Raw genomic sequence first — 23,041 nt, forward strand, 5'->3', positions numbered from 1 at the left:
AATCTCGTGGTTAGCCCTGCCTCCTCCCCTCCCGCCACACTCAGCCCTGGCTCTGCCGCTCTGCCGCCTCCTCTCTCTCCGGGCGGGTTTCAGCCTGCTTCAAGGTGCCCTCCCCGCTGTGGACGAGCCCCGCCCCCCAGCGTGGGCCTCCCACTTCTTGACCTTGGGCTCCTCACCCATGGCCAGGGCTAGCCCCCCAGTGGCCTCTCCCTCCGGTGGTCTGGGGTGCCAGGTGAAATGGGGAGGTGGGATGGGCTGACCCAGGCAGAGAAAGTGGGCCTGGGGGCTCTGGTCCCCCCCCCCCGATAATCCTCCTGGCCAGGAGCACCATTTGCAGAAGCTGGACGGGGTGGGAGCTGCAGGGAGGAAGGCGAGGGGCTGGCTGCCAGGGATGGAGGGTGCAGGGAAGGGGAAGGAGGGACCACCCGAGGGAAGCGTTCCAGACTCTGTGTGGAACGACGCCGACCTGCTCTGGGTCCACACTGTGCCCCTGGGCTGGCATGGCCAGCGCCTCAGCTCCCAGCTCGGTGCCCTCTGTGCTCAGGGCTGCTCAGCCCGAATCATCACCAGCGAGGCCACAAGCCTCTCTGTGTGCAGTGGGTGTGCCCTGGCCAGCAGGGCCGTCCAGGCAGCCCTGGGGCAGCTCTGGTCCCTCGGGGGCCGATGCTGAAGTCAGGCTGTTTGTGGCACTTACGGTGCAGCGAAGGGCAGGCCAGCATCCATGCCCTGGGCTCCGTTTCATCATGTCCTGGCTTCTGTGGGTCAGGCTGAGCTCTGCTTGGGGTGTGGGGTCTTCCAGGCTGCTGCCGCCATTGGGAATGGTGGCTCCTGGGCCCCAGAGGTCTCTCTGGCTGATGTGCCCATCGCTGTCTCACGATGAGGCCCCAGGGATTCAGAGTGGCAGGAAGGAGAGTGGACCCAGCATCTGGCACCGGATGCTCTCTTGCCTTCCGGTGGCGTCCCACCTGCGCACCCTAGGGGGGCATGTGCACACGCGTTCACGCACGGCTGGGTTGTGACCTTCAGAGAGGGGGAAAGGGGGTTGGCCATGGACCCCAGGGGTCTTTTTCATTGTGTAATCCCCCACCTCCCACCAGGGGGTCCCTCGAGACCCCAGCCCTGGAAGGCCCTGCCTCTGGGAGCACAAATGGGACACGTTGTCTGAGGATCTGAACTCGGGCTTTGCAGTTCTCGATGTCACGAGTGCTCAGATTTTCCTTCTCCTCTGACAGAAGGAAAGCCTAAAGATCAGGAAAGAATTGATCTCCTTAATTAATTAGCTGTGTGAATCGAGCAGGTGGGCATTGGCGCGTGGCGTCTGCATCCAGGGGAGCTGGAGAGGGGCCAGCCTGTGGGTTTAAACCCCGGCCCCCGGCACCTTGCCTTCTGTCTTGTGTTGCTCTGTGGAGGGGTCCTAACGCATTAGTGCACCAGCTCTAAGTGCCGTGCTAGATGCACACCTAGGGAGAAGGTGCCCGCAGGGGAACCAGGACGTGTCGGGGGTTAGGGCAGCCTCACATCCGCTGCCAGGATGAGAAGAGTGGGCGTCTGAGAAGTGACGAGCTGTAGGCGCGCTGTGTCCGAGCCGGCCCCCAGCTGGCTCGGGGTGCAGTGAGCAGCTAGGACTGCACCACGGCTCTTTCACCCACGGACCGCTGAGGGGATGATTTGGGCCTTGGGGTCACGAGAGGCCCAGCCCCCATCTGGTTTGTGGGAACCTCAGATCTGTACAATGATACAGGTTCTTGAGCCCACGGGTTGGCAACCTGTCAGAAAGCGTCCACTCTGGAAGAGCACAGCGTGTTTTGTGAAGCAAGGCCCCAAGGAGAGAACCGGGTCAGGGCCTGCCTGCCCCCACCTCACCTCCTGACCTGGACCGGGCCCTGCCCTCCGCCTCAGTCTCTCTCTGCCCTGGCCATGGTGAGGGATGGGGAGGAGCATCAGGAAGTGGGTGGGCATGCACCCTGTGAACTCAGAAAGGGGTGGGGGTCACCTCTGGGGTGCTGTGAGTGGCACTCTGGGTGACCACAGAGCCCTGCACGCCCAGAGTCGACCCCTGAGGAATCACCCCTGAGCCTTCTAGGAAGGCAGCCCCGGGCCAGGGGCTCTGCAGTGGCCTGACCCTGGCTTACCTCCTGGCTGGGTGACGCTGGACAGCCCAGGAAGCTATCCTGATTAAGGACTCTTGTGCCTGGCACAGTGCCCTCACCTGGCCCCCAGTGAGAGGTGTCCCCTGCTTCTGAGGGTCCTCCTGTTGGTTCCCTGCAGAATATAGATGGGGGTGGGCAGGCTGTGGGCCCTCCGTCTGTGCCTGGGGCCCCTGGGAGCCTCCTCAGTGCCTCTCTGCCTCCCAACACGGGGCTTCCCGCAGTGGGCCCTGCCCCAGGAACGAGGCCCTGCCCTGAAAGGTGGGGTGGGGTTGACTGGAGGACCCTGCAGCTCAGGGCTGTCCTGCTCGGTCCCATTAGCTCTCCAATGTGGTGGGATGGCCAGGTGGGGCCCAGCCAAGGGGGCAGAGCAGCGTCTGGGCCTGTTCTGCAGCCTGAGTCCTGGGCTCCCTCCACTTCCCCTTCTGGACCTCAAGGCCTTGCTCCTTTCATGGCTGCCCCCCTCACACGCCCCCAGGGTCAAGCAAAGGCCCTTGGCCAGGATGCCAGAGTCCCAGGGAGGGCAGGCCACCATCGTCCCCATCCCGAGGTGGGTGCTGGAGAGGCCCACCAGCCAGCCCTGGCCAGTCCCTGTCAGCGGGGTGCCTTATGCTGCCGCAGCAAGGGGCTTCTGCTCCCTGAGCCCCAGATTCCTTTTGTGACTAGGGCCAGGACCGGCTTCTGCCGGCCACTCCCGTACCTCGTCTTGGTGGGTGGTCAGGGGCAGCAGAGCCCCCACCCCTGCCTTAGTCATCCATCAACACGGCTGCCCTCCAGTGAGTTCCCTTGGAACAGGCCTCCTCCGGGGTATTCCCAGAGAGGCCGCTTTGCTGGGGAGGAGAGGGGCTCCAGGAAGCCACCAGGGGCTGATGCTCAGGGTGACACTCAGCCCCCTAGGCCAGCGCTACCTTTCCCTCTAGCTGGCGCCTGTCTGGGTCTGGGGGGTGCCCAGGAAGCAAGAGAAGGTTGGCAGACACAGACCCACTGTTGAGTCAGACAAACAGATGGCCATGAGGAGTTATGTGATGTGGGGGCTGGGAGCAGAGAGCGCCTGGGGTGTCCCGGGACAGCGGTGGCTGGACGGTGGTCTTGGCCAGCACCAAGGGTGTGTGGAAGTCTGGTTGGAGCCCCAAGCCTCCTCTGGCGGCTGTGGGGGCCATGGGGGAAGCAGAGGGGTGGCTGGCCCTCCACAGAGACATTTGGGGTAGAACCAGTGCATCTGAGACAAGAGCCAGATGGTGCTCAGGTTTCTGACCTTCTGTGGGTGGAGGGCCAGTGGGAGTGGAGGCGAGGGGGCACCAGGGCCTGGAATTCGGGTCCTTGAGGAATGGCCCTCCCCATGCTTACAGTCGTAGGGGGTCCTCTGGGAGCTCAGGTGTGGGGCGAGGCCAGTGGCTCAGCCTGGGTGGTATCAGACCTCTGAGCAAGCTGAGAGGGGCAGGGGGTGGGGTGACATCTCTCTCCCTTCTCCTCCCAGCTCCACCCTGGGTCATGCACCCCGGACCAGCACCCACCTGGCCCGGAGACTGCAACCTTCCCTCCCCCACCTCCACTTCACCACCAGCCCCCCACTGTTGCTCTTGCTTCTGGACCTCCTCCATTCTCCCTGGTGGAGGCTCTGGGCCTCCCTCCCCCCGCCTCTGCACCTGCTCCCGCACACCTCCTACCTTTCTGTGTCCAAATCCTGCCCATCCTTTCCCAAGCTGGATCCCTCCCCTGGCACCCCCAGCCTCCCCAAGATCCTCCTGGGAGCTCAGGGCTGTTGAAGGCTGCGCCCCTGGGCCACGGCAGCAGCTGTCCGTCGCTCTGTGCCTGGAGGGGAGGGCAGCGTGGGGGGCAGGTGGTGCGCTGAAGTATGATCAGAGCTGCAGGTTCTCACCAGGATCGGGCTCACGTGAGCCCGCCTGTCCTGTGCCAAGAGTCCCCCTGGGAAGGGCACCCCTGAGCAGGGAGGAAATGTGCTCCACATCAGCCTGCACACCGGCTGGGTGGCCCGGGTCTTCCAGGGTCCTCTTGGTCCTCCTGGCTGTCCCAGTGACCTCTGCACGTTGGCTAGCTCAGGGAGTTGGGCAGACTCCTGGGTGACATGGCCACTACCCAGCCTGTCCTGCCACTTGTCAGGTGTACAGCTGAGCTGCTCGGATGGGAAGGGCCCTGGGCACTGAGTGGGTGGCTGACCGAGGCTCACCAGGCAGTGCCGTGCAGTCTAGGGGTTCCTTAGGGCTCTGCTCAGCCAACTTCCCTGGCCCTGAGCCGGGGTGGTGCCCTGTCGGCCGACACCGTGAGCTCCCACCCGCTGTGTTCCTAGAAGGGTCTGAGGAGGAATTGAGCTGTATTCTGCCATAGGAGCCCTCCGTGGGGCCCTGAGGTCCGGGGTCACTGGCAAAGGGGCGGGAGGCCGAGGGACTGCCAGGCATCAGTGCCAGTGTGAGGTCATAGCTCGGCGTGGCCGGGTCCCCAGGTCCTCCTCCTCCTTGAAGCAGGCTGAAACCTCCCTCCTCAGCTCTCAGGCCGCGGGTGTGGCCCCGCGGGCTTTGCCCTGTGCCAGCCCCGCTCCGCACTTCCTCTCTGCCCGCCCTGCGCACGCCCTCCTCCTCCTCTGCCCCCGCCTCCTCCTGTCTCCTCTGCAGCCCAGGGACCGCCCCCCGCCCGGCCCCACCCAGCACAGCCCCCGCCCGCCCGCCTGCACCCGCCTGCGCCCGCCTGCTCGCTGCCCTCGCTCTGCTTCGCAGTGTCGTGCCGTGAGCCCGGGCCGTGCCGCTGCCAGCACGCTGCGGGGAGGCCCTGACCCTGCCTCTGCTCCCCCAGGGCCTTCGTGTACCTGAGCAACCTGCTGTACCCTGTGCCCCTGGTGCACCGCGTGGCTGTCGTCAGCGAGAAGGGAGAGGTGAAGGGCTTCCTCCGCGTGGCCGTGCAGGCCACCTCAGGTGCGTGTGGGGCGGCCCTGGGTGGGAGGTCCCCGTGGGCACCATGCCGTGGCCAGCATGCCGCTGGCCTCCTGCTTCTCCGGCCCCCCGGCTGGCACGCAGGCTGCCGGCGCCCAGGAGGGTGCTCCAGGAGAAGCCCCTGCTGCCCAGCTCCAGGCTCCGTCCTTCCAGACTCTCCTGGGCCGGTCTGCCGGGGGGCGGGCCCCCCGACACTGTGCAGGCTGAGCCCAGGGTTGTCTGAGCCCACTGTAGCTCAGGCCCCCCGCGCCCCCACCGGGCAGCCCCAGGTGGACCCAGACCCCAGCCGAGTGCAGAGTGGTGCTCTCTCCTAGCGCCCTGCCATCTTGGAGCCCAGCACAGGTGTGCAGACCCCGGACCCCCCACAACAGCTCTCAGAGCCTCCCTCCAGACTCCCCACTGTGCTCCTCCTTCAGACCCCTCGGCCCCTCTGGAGCTGGCCTTTCCCCCCAGAGGCTGTGGACCCTCCCTCCACTGTTGGCTGCAGAGGTGGACACCCTCTTGCTGCTGAGCCCCCTCTGCCCTGGCCAGGGTCCCGGGACAGGCAAGCCACAGAATGACTGCCTTTGAGCCTGGGTGTGCTTCCCTGTAAATGGCATCCCATGTGAAGCTTCCCACCCAACAGGCATGTTGAAAGGTCGTTCCAGAACACAGCTGTGAACACCCTTATCCGACCAGGAAGCGGCAGGCCCGAGGGCCTGGTGCTCGCGCTCTAACAGCCGTTACTGCCTTCTTGGCCCTCGGGCCCCTGCCCCTCCTCCGTGGCCTCACTCTGTCTGCTCCCCACGGCCTTGGCAGCCCAGACACCCTGGGGAGTCCAGTGCAGAGCGTCTCCCAGACAGGGTGGGGCCGGGCTGCTCAGAGTGCGAGCATCCCACCGGCAAGACCTCGTGCCACCCCACCCCACCTGGACGGCCCAGCCACTAAAGGGGGCTCTGCTTGCACTTTTGGGACCCTTTTGCCAAATTCTCACTGGCCCACAATTCCCTGTTGCTCTTTGTAGTACGTCCCAGTCATGTCACCGTGGTGCTAAGACCTCAGGATCCTGAATCGGGGGAGGACAGAGGACAGCGATGCTAGGGACATCTAGTGCCACCCTCATTCCTCATGGGTGACCCTGTCCCTGTAAACCTGGCGGGAGGGGGCTCTTGGCCCTTTGTGACCAGGTTGAGCCTCGGTGGAGCCGGTCCCACTGAGCGGCCTGCTTTATAGGCGGACACGGTCTGTATTTGGACACACTTGACACTCCCTGTCTAATGCTATGGTGGAGAAGCTGCAACTTCAAAAAGCTCCAGTGGTCACAGAAGTCCCACCCGCCCTGCGAGTGTCCACTTGTTGGACCCCTAAGCACCGAGCTCTGCAGTGCTCTGGTCCTGGGCCAGCCCCGGGCCCTTGAATGGCTGGGGTCAAGAGCACAGCAGGGCTTGTCCCCCCTGGGGGCGCCAGAAGAGGAGGTTGGAGCCCCTGGATGGTCCTAGAGGCCTCCCAGGGTGGGGTGTAGCCAGAATGGTTGGAATCAGGGCCCGGGAGGGGACAGAAGCTAGGTCTGGGGGCGGTCCCTGGGGTAGCAGGACAAGGGGTGGGAAACAATGGGAAACCACAGGACTCTAAAAGGAGGGGAGTGGGGGGTGTGGGGTGCAGGTATGGGAGCTCAGTGAGGGGTGCTTGGGGGCTGTTGAGGGTCCAGATGGAAGATGGTGTGGGCCTGCAAGGGTGGAGGCAGAGGGACAGCTGTGATTCTGGGGGTGAAGCCAGGAGGACCCTGTGATGTGGGCTCTGCCCAGTGAGGCTCTGCTGGAACACCTAAATCTGGGGGGTGGGCGGTGGCCAGGACTCAATGGAGGGGCAGGGGTCATAGTTTGGTTTTGAGATGTGGCATCTGTGGTCCCATCAGGGCCGGCCGTGCTGAGGAGGTGGCCCTTCTCGGGCCCCGAGCGGCACAGGCTGGTGGTCTGAGCGCCCGGGCCAGCGCCCTGGGTGTTCTGGAGCTGCGGTTGGCAGTGTTGGGGATCCCCTGTCCCAGGTCAGAGCCTGTCCCAGTTCCTGTGCCTTGCCCCTGCCTGGTGGCTCAGACTGGCTCTGCCAAAGCCTCCTGGGGGACAAGCATGGCCCTGACCGTCGGCTCTGTTCCCGTTTCAGCTGATGAAGAGGCCCCTGACTATGGCTCCGGCGTCCGGCAGTCAGGAACCGCCAGAATCTCCTTCGACGACCAGCATTTTGAAAAGGTACGCACAAGGGTTGGCCTGGCCACCCAACACCAACGACCGCCCTCCAGCCCGATCCCAGGGGCCAGCTGTGCCGAGGGCCCGGGCAAACCCGCCAGGCTCGGGACCTGCCCTGTGGGCCCTGGGCCCTCCCGGGGTTCGTTCCTCTCTTCCCAGGCCCCAGGCCTTGTGGCTTGCCCAGTGTCTCAATGTCTGACTTGTCCTGACCCACGGGGTCCGTCTGTCTCCTCATCACGGCCTCCCCTGGGTCTGTCCCTGCTTCCCCCACATGGCCCTTGGCTGCATGCGCCCCCAGACACCAGGATGCCTCCACCCACCCGCCCAGCAACCCTTCTCTTGGGCTCGCTCTCCTGGACACTGTGTTTCCATCTTTGCCCTCCCCTGACGCCCCAGGGAGAGCTAGAGGGGCCCCTCCTCACAGTCCCAATGCCGTTAGGTGCCGGGCTGGCCCTGCTTCAGTGCCAAAGGACAAGGTGCTGCCCCTGCCGGGTCCTCACTCAAAGGAAACGGTGCTTTCCGCCTACACTCCCCTTTCTGCTCTCAGGCAGAGAGAGGGGGAGGGGGAGGGTCCTGCTTGGTGCCCCCATACTGGGCTTAGCTCACAAGAGGCTCCTCCACTCTCCTTCTTAAGGCTCTTTCTTACCCCGTCCCCACCAGGCCCCCCGTCACCCCACCTGAGCCATTCCCCACCTTCCCCTCTGCAGCCGACTCCGGCCACGGCAGCATAAGAAACTGAGGCCGAGGGAGGTGGGTGCCTATCTAGGCAGGGGCAGGTCTGGAATGCAGGCCCGCAAAGGCCCTGGCCTGGCTCCGGGGTTCTCAGTGGGCTGTCGCGGCCTCGTCCTGAGCCACACCCTCTGACTCTGGCCCCCAACCCATTCAGTTCCAGTCTGAGTCCTGCCCAGTGGTGGGGATGTCCCGCTCTGGGACCTCCCAGGAAGAGCTTCGTATTGTGGAAGGTCAGGGCCAGGGTGCGGACGCTGGGCCCTCGGCCGACGAGGTCAACAACAACACTTGCTCAGGTGGGTGGCCACACCTGCCCCACCGCAGTCCAGAGGGCCTGCCCCCTCTTGGCTCAGCCCCCACTCCCAGGGTCCCCCAGGGAGGCTGTAAGACGTTTCCGGGGGAGGAGGCTGTGTGGACTTCTCGCCTGACCCCGGGCTCTAGGACCCCTTGGAGGTCCTGCCACGTTGCTCCACCCTTGGCTCCCAGCAGCCGTGCCTCCAGAAAGCCTCCTCCTGGACAGCCCCGAGAAAGCCCCCCTGGACGGGCCCCTGGACGCTGCCCTGGACCATCTGCGCCTGGGCAGCACCTTCACCTTCCGGGTGACCGTCCTGCAGGCATCCAGCATCTCTGCCGAATACGCCGACATCTTCTGCCAGTTCAAGTGAGCCCCAGTGCCCCGTGTGGCTGCAGGACAGTGGGCGGGTGCTTAGTAGCCTGGGCACCCCTGCCAGTCTGTGGGTCCCCACCCCATGGCCCCTGTGCCCAGCGAGCATCTCCTCTCCCTTTACAGCTTCATCCATCGCCATGACGAGGCCTTCTCCACGGAGCCCCTCAAGAACACGGGGAGGGGCCCCCCACTCGGCTTCTACCATGTCCAAAACGTACGTCCTGAGAGCTCCCCCTCTCCCCCGGGGCTCTGACTTTACGCAGCTGCCCCAAAGCTGAGCCCAGCTGCAGTCACTGTGCATCATATCTTCTCCCCATCCTGAGTCCCAGCCGTGAGCTGGGCAGGGCCCAGGTGCGAGGGCACGGGGCCTCGGGTGCCAGGTGGGGGCGTGTAGGCTGTTACTGGGCAGTGGGGGCCTCGGTGGGCTTACGCCTGGGGCTGGGGGCACCCTCGGGCAGATGTGAACACGAGATGTCTGGGGTGCCCGGCATGGCGCTGGCCAGTATTGGGGAAGAAGCAGAGAGGCAGGGCACACAGAGGGCCCTGGGTTACCTGGGTACAGTCCGGAGAGGTCAGGGAAGCCCCAGGCAGGGCATGTCCCCAGCCAGGCTCTCAGGAGAGCAGGGGTTTTGGAGTGGAGTCACTTCGTGAGGCGGGAGAACGGGGCTAGCCGGCCAGTGGCCATCACTTGGCCGTGATGATAGTCGCCAGGTGGCGGGACCTCGAGTGCCCGCCGAGGAGTGTAAAACGGACCCTGGGCAGTGTGGCTTGTGGGTGCGTGGCCCAAACAGTCCTGAGGCCCACACTTCAAAGGGGCCCCCAGACCGGCCCATCCTGAGCCTCAGGTTCTCAGCCGGGGAAGCAGGGTCAGGTGTGAAGGTGTGCATGCTCAGTGGATTCATTTCCTGGGCACCCCGAACAAAGCCCACGCACTGGGCGGCCTTAACAAAGCAACTGCCTCTCGGATCTGGAGGCTAGAAGCCTGAGATCAAAGCATGGGTAGGGTCGTTCCTTGGAGACCATGAGGGAGACCCCATGCCAGGCCTCCGCTGGGCGGGCAGATGTCCTCTTCCATCTGTCCTCACAGGGTCATCCCTCTGTGCCCATCTTTGCATCCTGATTTCCCCTTTTCATGAGGACCAGTCACATTGGATTAGGGCCACCCTGATGCCCTCATTCTAACTTGGGATTACCTCTATAAAGGTCCTCTCTCTGAATACGGGTCCTGGGCGTTAGAATTGCAACATAGGAATGGGGGTTGGGGGGGCACAATTCAACCTATACCTCTCGGTGAGTGGGCAAGGGCCCAGGAAGGGTCACAGCAGGCCACAGAGGTGCCCCCTGCCCTTTGTCCCCTCTCGAGCTCAGTGTTCTGAAAGGGCACTCTCAGGGGTCTGGCCCCCAGCTGTGGGATAGGAGGGGAGGCGTGGCTGGAAGGACCAGGGAGGAGCATCACCCCTTCGTGGGCAGAGGTCGGGCCCAGTCAGGGTCTCCAATCCGGTTCTCCGGGGAGGCCGAGCACTTACCTCTGCGACCCTCCTTCCCCTCTCCTGTGGCGTGGCCTCACCCTCCTGTCTGCGCTCCTCACCCACCAGATTGCGGTGGAGGTGACCAAGTCCTTCATCGAGTACATCAAGAGCCAGCCCATCGTGTTTGAGGTCTTCGGCCACTACCAGCAGCACCCGTTCCCACCTCTCTGCAAGGACGTGCTCAGGTCAGCAGCCCTGGGTCGGGCTTGGGGGAGGTCGGAGGGCCCTTCCCAGATCTTCTGATGCAGGCCCCTGCTGCCCTCCAGGGTGCGGGCCCTCTCCCCCTCCCTGCCAGCAAAGCCACCCTGCTCCAGACAGGCCTCCCGATGCCCACCTTCCCCATGGACGGGGCGGCCGGTCACCCAGGGTCAGCAGGACCCAGAGCAAGTCAGAGACGTCCCTCCAGGACTGAGCTGCGAGTTTCTTAAAGAGTATTGCTGTCTGGACCTTGACCTGGGCGTCTGTGGGCTGAGTCTTAGGGCCAGGGAAGCAGGGACTGGGCGGGGGGATGGCCAGGGCGGCACACTGCCCATGGAGAACGCCACCCTAGGGGCCCACCTATCCTGGTCTCCCGGAGTCCTTGGACCCCAGGCAGAGTGAGGGAACATCCTTCCATCTCCCTCATCCCCTGTGACTTCCCAGGGGCTCTGTGGGTGGGCTGGGTGTCCCCTCTGCGGTTCCCACCCCCAACCTAGCACAGGGAGAACCACAGAGAGGCTTCTCGGGCGGCGGGAGCCTCTTGCCACCTCCATCCCCCTCTCAGCTGTCCTGCGGGCCCCGGAGCTACGCAGGGCGTCCAGGGTGTTGAAGAAAGAGAAAGGCCATGAGGGCATCTGGCCCCATGAGACTCGTCTTGTCCTTGGGGTGCCGAGGGAGGCTCTGTCCTGGAAGCCCCTGGACGGAGAACCAGAGTCAGACCTCGCCCAGTTCTCGTGGGTTCGTGGGGCCGCCCCAGCAGGGTCTGGGCTCCCCAGGGGCCTCCTCCCCTGTCCAGGCTGGTGAGGGCCTGAGCCTGGGGCCTTTCCTGGGCCCTGGGAGGCAGGGAGGCAGACAGGGGCTTGGAGCAGACAGCGCCTTGAGCTCCCCCTGCAGACCCTGCCCTTGGCTCCAGCTCCAGCTCGGGCTCTCGGAGACCCCACCTGCAGCCACCTGTCTCTCCACAGCCCCCTGAGGCCCTCGCGCCGCCACTTCCCAAGGGTCATGCCGCTGTCCAAGCCAGGTACCTGGGGCTCTCCTGAGTCCACCCCTGGGGGGGCGAGGTTCCCGTGCTGCCCTGGTGCGTCCCGCCCCTGCCGGGACGTGGCAGGCATGGTTTCCCACCAATGGGTGCCTCTCTCCTGTCATCTCCCAGTGCCTGCTACCAAGCTCAGCACGCTAGCGCGGCCCTGCCCCGGGCCCTGTCACTGCAAATACGACCTGCTGGTCTACTTCGAGATCTGTGAGCTGGAGGCCAACGGCGAGTGAGTCCCCATGCCTGCTGGGGACAGGGATCCCCAGGGGCCCCGGGGCTGGTCGAGGTGGTGCACGCTGGGTCTCCTTGCCCGACTGACTCTGGCCTCCATGGACTGGAGCGCCTCCTCTCCGCCACAGGGAGGGGCTGTTTTCCCTGTTCTCACCATTCAGCTCCTCTGGGCACAGGGGTGTGGGGGCGCAGGAGTGGGGGAGCGCAGGGGTGTGGGGGGTGGGGGCTAGCCTCTCGCATCTCTCTCTTGCAGTTACATTCCTGCAGTGGTGGACCACCGCGGCGGGATGCCGTGCATGGGGACCTTCCTGCTCCACCAGGTGCGACGTGCTCCCTGCCCCTGCCCCTGCCCTGCCCGCTCTGGGGCCCTCAGGCCATCTGAGCACGTCCTCTCTCCTGGTGCTGGCAGGGCATCCAGAGACGGATTACCGTGACCCTGCTGCATGAGACAGGCAGCCACATCCGCTGGAAGGAAGTTCGAGAGCTGGTCGTGGGTGAGTGAGCTGGGTGAGGGCTGCCTTAGGGGCTGGGGCTGGGCTGGCGGGAAGACCATGGACCCCACCCACTCCACCAACGCCCTGTCCAGGCCAGATGCCTGAGTTTACCCACAGCTCTGCCCCTGTTGCTGTGTGACTTTGGCCAAGTCACGGAACCTCTCTGTGCCTCAGGCCCTCCCCTGGAGAGGGAAGCTTGGGCTAGGGTGACGATGCCCAGTTCCTGCTGGGCCGCTGTGCCGGTGGCCCACGCTGGCACGAGCAGCACAGATGGGTCCTGCCACGACCCGCAGGCCTGAGGCTGAGGGCGCATGCCCTCTGAAGCCTGTGGGGGCAGCCCTTCCTTGCTTCTTCCGGCCGCTGCTGGTTTGTGGGGACTCTCTGGTGCTCCTCGGGTGGGGACCCGTCCTGTGGCCACTTCCTAGGAGGACCTGGATTAGGGCCCACCTACTCCAGCGTGACCTCATCTCAGCTAATGACACCTGCCAAGACCCCAGTCCAAACACAGTCGCCTTCTGAGGTCCTGGAGACTGGCACCACAACACATCCTGTTTGGGGGAGGGGGCGGCACACGGTTCAGCTCACAGCAGTCACCACAGACCTGACATTTTCCTTCAACGACATCACACTCTGAGCTCTTTGGTCCACTAGAAATGTTTCTTTTGCCAAGCCGTAAAAGTTCATCTTCCCAGCTTCCATTCAAGCGCATGGACGACCGTCCATCCCTCCCCTGCCCTGGAGCTGATGGATCCTTCTGGAAGCCCCTTCCCGGGCCTTTCTGTGGCCGGGAGGGCAGCCACGGGAGGGTGCTGTCCCTGGGGCTCATAGGGGGGCCCTGAGGGTGCAGTCACAGGGACGCTACCAGGAGACTCATCGTGCTGGGCCCCAAAGTGCAGGACTGTGGACCCTGAGCTTCTGGGGGCCCAGGACAAGTGCTTTTATTTTAGACATTGTGTATCTATTTTCACACAAATCGTAGAAGGCTGGAGCAAGCTAACAAATCCTCATCTTAGATACTGTTTAGGGCAAGTTATGGAATCGACTTAAAGAAAAAGATGAAGCGCATACCCAGCCAACGCACGGACCAAATGCAGACAGGAGTGCTTGTCCCATGTGTGGGCAGAGGAGGGGTGTTGTTGAAAGGAGGCGGGGAGATGCTGCTGTGAACTCCAAGGCCCCACTGCAGGTTGAGGGGTTTGGGCTCTGCCTCTCTGGGCCTCCTAAACCAAACAGACCTGCGAGGGGACATCTCTGCCTGACGGGGGCTCCCGGGCATCGCGTTGGCCACACCGCAAGGGCAGAGAGCACTGCTGACGCACGTGCCCCAGGGGCCGAGGAGGGGTGAGGCTGGCACTGCAGCGAGCTTTCTTGCTACAGCTGAGCTGCAGGGCACTGCACCTCCAGCCATGGGGGACACACCCTGGGAGCACTTTTGGGGGAGCCCACACCTGCCTTCTCCCAGAACCCAAATGTTGCAAGAAGTTTCCAGGAGGTGGGGCAGGCAGCTCCAGTGTGCGTGGACACAATCCTGGCCGGGTGCTGGGCTCTGCCTCACCTCTGCCTATGGGGAACGGGAGGCCAGTGCTTCCTGTATGGCTTGATGGAGAAAATTTAGTGTGTGTGTCTTCCTTGAAGAAGCGGAGCGTTCCGGTCTCTAACACCACCAGCAAGAAACCATGCACAAAGCCCCCAGCAGGATTCCTGACTCACAGCAGTCATGGCGCTTTCCCCAGACAGGAGCCGCCACCCCAGGGAGGGGCGGCTTAGGGGGCTCAGCTGGAAGTGTGCCCTGCAGAGAGATTTATGGCACAGATGGTCCTTCCTTCCTTCCTTCTTCCTCCTTCCCTCCCTCCTTCTCTCCTTCCTCCTTCCTCCCTCCCTCTCTCCTTCCTTCCTTCCTCCTCCCTCCCTTCCTCCCTCCCTCCCTCCCTCTCTCCTTCCTCCTCCTTTCCTTCCTTCCTCCTTCCTCCCTCCCTCTCTCCTTCCTTCCTTCCTTCCTTCCTTCCTCCTCCCTCCCTTCCTCCCTCCCTCCCTCCCTCTCTCCTTCCTCCTTCTTCCTTCCTTCCTTCCTTCCCCCTTCCTTCTAGTATAAAGAGAAGAGGGAACATTTCTCCTTATCTTGGTAAGATTTCCTTTCCCAACAAGGGCCTGTGCGTTCTAGGCTGGGTGGTTAGAACCTATCACTTGGGTGCGCGAGAGATGGACATTGAGAGAGAGTTATTTATGGCTGAGAAACTAGAAACTGAGATTGCAGGAGGAACGATGCCAGGGTGGTCCGCTGAGTGCCGACGCCCGGGCTGGCAGAGACGCTGCCACGGCCTCCCTGTCTGGTGCTCTTGTGGGCACGGGGGAGTCGGTTCCCTGATGTGGCCTCACGTTCTGGAGCTCCAGCCCAGGCAGAGACCCAGCACCCCCACCTGTCCTCCTGGAAGGTGACTGCACTGTGGTCTTTCCTGTAGGTCGGATCCGAAACACACCAGAAACCGATGAGTCCCTGATCGACCCCAACATCTTGTCTCTTAACATCCTGTCCTCCGATTACATCCACCCGGCCCAGGACGACCGGTGAGTCCCCTCCGGGTGGCAGTGGGCTCTGTTCCCAGCTCCCTGAAGACAGGGTCCAGGCCAGGACCTGGGCTGTGTCCTCAGCCCGCCATGCCCGTAGCCCACCTGGCTTTGTAAGGTCTAGGATGTGTCCAGCCTCAAAACGTTCAGGCCTTCCTTTCTGACACCTCCAGGACAGGTGCCAGGAAGGGAGGCTCGTGGCCTCCAGGCCCCTTGGTGTGTTTGTCTGCACGTTGTCCCATCACTGGCTCACACATTCATCCAGCCTGTTCATTTGGTCACCTGGCGGAGGGGAGTGGGAGTTGGGGATGGATGAGCTGGGTTCTGTCCTCAGGAGTTTCAGGGGGGGGGGACAGCAGGGTTTGTGGGCAGACAAGCAGGCCCGAATGTCCCCAGCCACACTGCTGTGGGTGGTCTGGGCCTCGGGCTGGGGGTCCTGGAGGAGGTTCCGGGGCGCACGGGTCAGCGGCTCAGCCTGCAGGGTGGAGGCGTGCCCTCTAGGCACTCCTTGGCATGTGCTCCTTGTCACTGGGCTGCTCCTTTTCCAGCTTGCTGTTAATGGCCAAAACCTGGCAGCCGGGGCAGTTCAGCTCCACCGCACCAGGGCAGTGGGCAGGGTGTGCAAGCCCCCTGGGGATGCCCTGGCTGCCCCTGACAAACCAGCCTTGCTGGGGTTTGCCAGGGGTGGGGGCGGGGTGTGAGGGGTGGCATCTGGGGACCGACGGGGGGTGGGCAGCTCGTAACTGCCGAGAGCTGCCCTCTTGGTGGGGACGTGGACTTGGCTGTTCTGAGATGCTGCTCTCCAGGGGCTTGAGGAAATGACGAGAGTGTTCCAGGGTCCTGGACGGCTCTCCCAAGGGCAGATGTCTGGAGGCAGACGCTGAGAGCTGACCCTTGGAACTCACGCTCTGGCTGTCTTCACGGGTTCCTGTGGCGGTGTGCACAGGAAAAAACATCTTTGAGGGCTGGGTGTGCTTGAAGGGGACCGGGGGACCCCGCATTTGCAAGGAAAGCTAAGACCCATAAGGGTAAAGGGTCCTGGGGCATCAGGTCCTGTCCTTCTGACTCCTGGGCCCCGGCGGAGCCTGGCTTTGTCATGGACACCCTGCGGAGTAGGCTCTAAGGGAAGCATCTCCCCGTGTGGGCATCTGGGGGCCAGCAGTCAGAGACCCCGCGAGGGGCAGCTGTGACTCTGGTTCCAGCTCTGCCCAGAAACCTTCCAGAACGTCCCCTGCACTCCTGTGTCCCGGGGAGGGAGGAGTTGGGGTGCAGCATGCTGGGAGGTGTCTCACGTGGAGGTGTCACTATGATGAGCAGGCTGGGGTTCCACCTGGCAGAATGGGAAGCTGGGGGGCACCAGCTCAGGGGCTCCTCTGACCACAAGAATGCACCAGAGGAGGCCTGGCGCCCACCCACACGGGAGCTGCCTGCAGGGATGTGGGGCCTGGGACCCCAGAGTGGAGGGTGGCCCTGGAAGGGATCTGCCTGCTGAGTGAGCTCAGCATTCCCCCTGCCTCAGACCCTTCCTTTGCCCTGGCAACTGCTAGATTCTTGGGGCAGAAAGGGAGTGGGGGTGGGTATTTTCCTTCCGAACCTCCTGCCCCGTGTGGTCTCCCTACACGGAGGACCGTGTCTCTGAGTCTTCCCTTTGTCCCACCAGCCCAGCTGCTGGGGAGACCCGTGGGGGCCTCGGCTCTGGGCTGAGTCCCGGGTAGCTTAGGAGGCTCTGGCTCCTGGCTGGAACCCGGTTCAGCAAGGCTTTGGCTAAGCAGGTCCACCCCTGTTCTGAGAGGCCTGAGGCCCCATCACTGACGGGGCTTTGGTTCTTCATCCTGGGGACTGTGGGAAGTGAGGCTGGCCTCAGGGCAGCTCTGGGGTCAGTCAGCCCTGTGTCTGAAGTCAAGGCTGCCCTGGGCCAAGGGTAGAGGAAGGCCGGTCCGTGGGGCGGGACCATAGACCTTCCCCATAGCTGCTTTGGCCTCAGGCTTGGCTCCCGCCCATGGTGGTACAGCCCCAGCACAGCTCCGACACCCCCAGCCTTGCCCCAGGAAAATCTTGGGGACCCTCCCCACCTGGTGGCCCCTGGCAGGAGCCATTCTGAGGCTTGGCAGGCCAAGCCAGCAGGCTCCGCCTCCCCAGGACCTTCCTCTTCCCGGACCCTGGCTGATGTCCTGGGAGCCCTGTAATGGGCCGCTTGGGTGGGCCCTTCTCCCCCCGAGAGACGCTGAGGCTCAGAGACCCCAGGCCTGGCTTGGGCTGAGGGGTGCGAGCTGTCCACACGCTTTGCCACGCCTCACCTCCTCCTGCTCCAAGGCCCCGTGCTTTGCGGCCTCCCCAGCTCAGAGTGGGCCTGTCGCCACGGACAGCTTCTCTCCGCGCTGCCCCTCCCCTCGCTGCCGCCGCCCTGCCACCCCCGCTGCCCTGCCGCCCGTCGCCCCGCCCCCCTGCCCCGCCGCCCTCACTAACCTGTAATTGTTTGTGTTTTGCAGGCAGTTTCTTGATTCGGACATGCCTAGGTATCATTTGTGCCCCTTGGTTTTATTTCAGCCTCTCTCCTTCCCCAGTCCCACAGCCCTGACATTTAATTTCAGCTTTTTGGATTTCTTCTACACTCGCTCCCCCTTCCCTCCTGTTTCTCCATCTTCTTTAGTTTTATTTCCTTGGAATACTTTTTTAATTTTTTTTGTTGCTTCCTCTCCCATCCCCACCCTTCCCTCTTGGCTGAGCCCCTTCTGCCCGTACTCTTGATTTTGGCTGCTCTGATAGTTTCCTGCCCCTCCGGAGACACTGGCTGGCCTCCTGCTCCTGCCCCGAGCCTTGCCCGCCCCGCGCTGACCCCGTCCCCGCCCGAGTGGGAGCAGGTGCCCCTGTGTGCAGGCTGGCCAGCCAGGCTGCCTTTGGCTGCACCAGCCCCACTCCCTGTAAGGTGAAAGAGAAAAGAGGGAGGGAGGGGCTGTGGTGGGCCCAGGACGGGAGGGCAGACGAGAATCAGCCATGCCAGGGAACCTCCACGCTCTGCACCTTCCAACCCTGAGTGTCAGCCCCTCGCCTGGCCGGGATGGGGGCTCCAGCTGTGCTCTTGGCCTTGGCCACCACACACCCTTTATGGAAGTAGGTGGGCAGTAAAGTTGTGAAGGGCCCAGTAGGTCTCTGGACTCACTGGGGTAGTCCCAGGTCCAATGCCCCGGAGGCAGGGGCTCCTGGGCAGGGGACTGCTTCCCCGACTTGAGTGGGGACCCTGCCCGTGTCTGCTGGATGCAAGGGTCAGTGAGGCCCCGGGTGTGGACAGCCTCGAAGTGCCTAATGAAGACCGTCGGTGAGACTCTGTTCTGAGCAGAGGGTCAGGGTCATCTCCTTCTGGGTCAGGTGGATTGTGGTCAGAGCTCCGTGGCGTTGGTCCTCTAGGACAGCTGTTTGGAAAGATGAAGTGAGCGTTCAGAAGGTTTCCAGCAGATGTTTGAGCCTTTAAGCTGCCTGGAGTGGGGCAGGGGTGGGGCCCGCTCCTTCTGTGGAAGGAGCCCCAGGGTGGGGTGGGGGCACGACAGGATTGTCTGAGCCACTGTGAATGGGCCCTGGGCCCCACGGGGCGGCAGCAGGCTGTGGCTCCTGCTGGTGTGACCCCGAAGGCAAGCACGTGTATGCACCTATGTGCCAGGCTCGTGTTTCCAGAGGCTACTGCTCCCCGTCCCTGGGGTCCCTGTCAAGGAAACATGGGTGGAGGTGGCCGCTCCCAAACAGGGGGCACAGCCATACAGGCCCAGAGCAGGGACCTGCCACTCTGGACAGTGGGGCTGGCTTGCTGGAGGAGGCCTGGCAGGGAGCTGGGCTGGCCGGGTCCTGCTCTCAGAAGGCTCTGGGCTGGGAGCCCCTTGCTCGGATGCATCCGCTGGACAGGACCCACGACAAGGGTTGTTTCCTTGATGAGTGGAAGCCTCCAACCCCAGTGTCATTGCTCGGGGGTGTGTGGATGTTTTGCTCGAGTTTGCATTTCCACAGCCAGCTCAGTAGGATAGAGGGGTGCTCACTGGTCCTCAGGCCCCCGCCTCACCCGCAACACATGCCTCCAGGAAGCTCCTGGGTAAAGTAGGGACGATTCCGCGTGGCCAGGAAGAGGCACCAGGGAAGGAATGGGCACCAGTTTTCCTTTTCAGCACCCCAACTTCATGAGGCCCTCACCCCTGCACCTGAGCAGGGAGCCCAGACCCCCAGTTCCCGATGAGGGCTCATTGGCCCCAGCGGGCTTGGCCCGAAAGAGGAGGCCCAGGGCACTGAGAGGAAATGGGGGTCAGAGCCCCAAGCCCCCTTCACGGGGCCCAGCCCTGTGGGGCAGGGAGCCACAGTGGGGGCGGTCCCGAGAACTAGCGGACGGTGGGGTGTGGCGCAGGGAGTGTCTTGTCCCAGATGTGCGGAGTGGGGCAGGGACCTGGGGCAGCCTGGCCGTGCCCTGGCTGGCCGTGCCCTTGGCTAGCTGTGTGAGTGTGAACAGGTGGCAGAAGCTTCTGGAACCTCGTTTTCCTCCCCCCTCAGAAAGGAAATAATTTAGCTCCTGCTTGAAGATGCTGTGACAGAAATGAGATAATGAAAGGCTCTCAGCTGGGCGGCTGCACACAGCTGTATAAACGCGGGTCCTGGGCTCGTTCTCCCCTCACCCCTCACCTGTCAGTCCTTACCCTCACCACTAGCCACGTACCTCATCCCCTCACCTCCTCACTCCTAGCCACTCACCCTCACCCTTCACTCCCTCGCCTCCTGACCCCTCATCCTCCCATCCCCTCACCTCACCCCATATCCCTCCTCTTTATCCCTCATCCCTTCACCCCGTCCCTTTATCGCTTCACCCCTCACCCCTTTCTCTCTCATCCCTCACCCCTTTATCCCTTATTCCCTCACCCCCTCCTTCTCTCACCTCCTCACCTCCTCAGCCCCTTAATCCTCTTATCATTTCTCCGTTCCCTCTGGTCTGACGACTCTAGAGTGGCATGGTGGGTGATGCCGCCAAGCCACGCACGGGTCCGCAACAGGCACCGCGGAATCCCACTCTCCTGCTCTTAGCTGTGGAATCATGCTGAGCACAGGGTTGAATTTTCAGATTCTCAACACACCCGTTTGCCCCAGGATGCCCGCCTTGCCCACCCGCTAACCCGCCGTGGCTGTGACTCTCGTCACAAGCGCCGGGTACAAGTCACCTCACAGCTGTCTGAAGTGCACTGAAGGCCGTGTGCGGCCGGCGTGTCAGGTCCAGTGCGGAACGGCCGGGCGCCGCACATCGGGGGGGCGACCCTCTGCCCCTACCTGGCAGCCGGCTGAGACGAGGACCGACCCCACCTGAGCTCTGTGGGGACACGTGCAGGCGCACAGCCCGTTAGATCAGGCCGGGCAAACACGGGGGCTCCCGTGTCATAATCCGAGGGGACACGAAATGCCCGCCACTTTTGTGGCTGGGGTGGCCACTGAAGATTTCTGAGCAAGAATCGACATGGAAAAATCATTTTACAGCCTATGACATTTTCTTTGTCAACAAAACTTTTTAAAGCGTTTTCAGTTTTCCCCACGTGGGTCCTCACTTGTTTGAGGATCAAGTTCTATGTCCCAGAGCTGAGTTGGGGGTGGTCCTGTTTCTGGGCTCCTGCGGCCCACGCCCTGTGACTGGGGGGAGTCAGCACAGGCCTCCCCACCCGCCCCAGCTGGTCAGAGGCAAGATGTTGGCTGACAGCTCCTGGAGGTGGCTCGGGGGAGAGGTGCCTCCCTCCTGAGCCCCGCAGTCTTCTGCAGAGGGAATTGTGCAGGAGGGCATTTTTCTTCCAGAAGGGGGGGCCTGCAGGAATCCCTAGGGCTCTGCCACAGGGAAAGGCATGCCCTACCAGCTGCAGGGAGTCCCAGAGAAGGGCTAAGGACTGCGAGCTGTGATAGGGCCTCCCTGGAAGAGGGACACTCGGGTCCCGGCCTGACGGGGGTCTGGATCTGAAAAGTCTGCAGGATGGTGGGGTGGGCCAGGACTGTGGTGAAGCACCAGCATGAGCTCAGGTGCTCTGCTCACAAGGTGGTCCCACCCTAGTATTTCTGCCTCAGTGGGTCTGGGGTGGGGTCTGAGAATCCGCAGTGTTCCCAAGTGGTGCTGCCACTTCGGGTCCAGGGACCCCACGTCTGGCCTGCACGTTTCCCCTTAGAGTTGTATCTGAGGGACTGGCTGGGTGTCCAGTGGGGTTAGAGTGAGGGTGCTCCCTTCCTGGGGTGATCTGATCCCAGAGAGATCCCGAGAGTCCTGTGCTTGCTCACGAGTGGGGGTCCTGGTATGGTACCCCTGGCTCCCTCTCTAGCTCTCTGGGTGACCAGGGGGCAGCGATCAGTGGTCCCGGGCTATGTCCCGTGGGCTCAGCACCCTCCGTGGCCGTGTAGGTCTCATGCAGGCGAGCTGCCACTCCGCCACCCCTCCCCATCCCAGGCGTACCTGCTGGCATCCGGTGAACCCTCCCTCTGCAGAGGCTTCAGGGGCTCAGGAGTGTTGTTGAGGACCCTTCCAGCCTGGGGCTCCAGGATCTGGCGCCCTTGACCGTGTGGAGGCATGGCTGGCTGTAGGCCAAGGGCTGTTCTGCAAGAGGCTGCCTGGGGTTCAGGGCTGACCAGTGGTTCGGAAACAAGCTGTGGGCAGCATCATGGCTGTGCCAGGTCAGACCCTGGCCATCTTGGCACCTGGGGAACGGCACAGTGGAAGGCGCCATCCTAGGCTGTGGACATGGGCCCAAGGGGCCCCCACCCACCACCCTACCCCCCCTCACATGTGAGACCCACAGGTTCAAGTTTTCAGAGAGATTTGGGGTCACTGGAGTCTCAGAGCAAAACCGACTTTTTTTTTTTTAAAGATTTATTTATTTATTTGAGAGAGAGAGAATGAGAGACAGAGAGCATGAGAGGGGGGAGGGTCAGAGGGAGAAGCAGACTCCCCGCCGAGCAGGGAGCCCGAGCGGGACTCGATCCCGGGACTCCAGGATCATGACCTGAGCCGAAGGCAGTCGCTTAACCGACTGAGCCACCCAGGCGCCCCAAAACCCACATCTTAACTCGACTGAGGGCCTCTTGGCCAAGAGCATCTCCGAGGGGCCTCGGTGAGTGAGCCTCGCGTGGAGGTGGGCTCATTTCTCCTACGGCCCGGCCAGTTCTGGCAGAGTCCATCTGGCCCTGGGGCAAGGCCCCTGGGGTTTTGGCTGGCCTCACTGGGCTGGCTCCTTTGGTGTGTCCCAGGCACGGGTGAGGGCTCCAGGCGAGATGGGGACCCAGCCCTTGGTGTCTGAGTAGCAGCCTGCCCTGGGGGGGGCCAGTTCGTTCTGGAGGCCACACACAGAGCACACGTTGGTGCAGGAGGGCCCTGCTGGACCCCAGGGCGCTAGCGGTGGGCCGGAAGACAGTAGCCTCCTTCAGCCACACGTGAGGCAGGTGGACAGAGGGGACGGCAGCGAGCTGAGCCTCTGGGCCAGGCTGGAGGGTCTGGGGCTGGCTGGCCGACCAGGGTAGGAGACCCTCAGGCTAGATTTCCCCAGTGTGTGGTCAGGGCCTCTTCGAGGCGAGGACTAGTAACAAGAGTTAGTAAGACTGGTGCCACCTGCCCAGCCCTCAGCACTAGCTCCTGCAACCAGCAAGACATCTCCATGAGGCAGGGCAGTGACCGCCAGCGGCTCGTCCGGGAAGCAGGGTACAGAGGTGTCTGGTGACAGCCGAGGTCACGAGGCTGTGCAGCCGCACGCGTCCGGCCCGGGCTACGGCGGACCTCTGGCTCTGCCCACAGGCCTGGCCCACAGGGCCCGGGGCGCGTGGGGGCCCCTGGGACGGAGGGCGTCCCTCCAGGGGTCGGTAATGATCCCATGGGTACCCGCCTGGTCCTCTGGGCATGGACCCAGAGCTCTGGCTGCAGCCGTGGGGGCCGGGGGTCAGAGGGGGCCCCAGCCACCGCCCCACGAGCCGCCCGGGTGGCCGGCGGACACCCAGCTCACTGTCGGTTAGCTTGTACCCGGCCGCGTGACGGTGCTCGTTCTGACATGTCCATCTCTTCTGTGTGTACGTGTGTGTCCTGGCTGCCTCCACCTTTAGCGTTTCATTCGGAAATGACACTAGGTACAGCTCACTTTCTCTTCCGCACTCGCTTGGTCTGTCCTCTTCTGCTCAGTTTCCTTTCTCCTGCGCTCTCTGCCAGTCTGGTCACCCCGCTGTCCTCACAGCCCTTCCTCTGGACCCTTGTCCTTGGTGACGTGTTCGTAACAGCAGCCCTGCCCCGTCCCGCCGCTTCACC

The 23,041-nt window shown here is 63.4% G+C and overlaps 1 protein-coding gene across 17 annotated transcripts in view; it reads left to right on the forward strand.

Annotated features, from left to right (window-relative positions):
- Positions 1-23,041, forward strand: part of KIF1A (kinesin family member 1A) — a 70,256-nt gene that overhangs the window by 37,057 nt on the left and 10,158 nt on the right. For 8 of the 17 annotated variants that reach the window (XM_035006713.1, XM_035006720.1, XM_035006714.1 and 5 more), the window contains 11 exons: positions 4,956-5,074; positions 7,232-7,317; positions 8,201-8,339; positions 8,533-8,704; positions 8,834-8,924; positions 10,306-10,424; positions 11,403-11,458; positions 11,591-11,699; positions 11,955-12,021; positions 12,111-12,195; positions 14,655-14,760. In XM_035006713.1, the coding sequence (XP_034862604.1) occupies positions 4,956-5,074; positions 7,232-7,317; positions 8,201-8,339; positions 8,533-8,704; positions 8,834-8,924; positions 10,306-10,424; positions 11,403-11,458; positions 11,591-11,699; positions 11,955-12,021; positions 12,111-12,195; positions 14,655-14,760 (1,149 nt within the window). Of the gene's footprint in view, positions 1-4,955; positions 5,075-7,231; positions 7,318-8,200; positions 8,340-8,532; positions 8,705-8,833; positions 8,925-10,305; positions 10,425-11,402; positions 11,459-11,590; positions 11,700-11,954; positions 12,022-12,110; positions 12,196-14,654; positions 14,761-17,249; positions 17,277-22,842; positions 22,867-23,041 lie in introns of all 17 variants that reach the window. The other 9 variants (XM_035006719.1, XM_035006724.1, XM_035006721.1 and 6 more) reach the window with 2 other exon arrangements.

Source organism: Mirounga leonina, unplaced genomic scaffold (assembly GCF_011800145.1).
Source record: "Mirounga leonina isolate KUSES-001 unplaced genomic scaffold, KU_Mleo_1.0 Mir_151, whole genome shotgun sequence".
NCBI lineage: Eukaryota > Metazoa > Chordata > Mammalia > Carnivora > Phocidae > Mirounga > Mirounga leonina.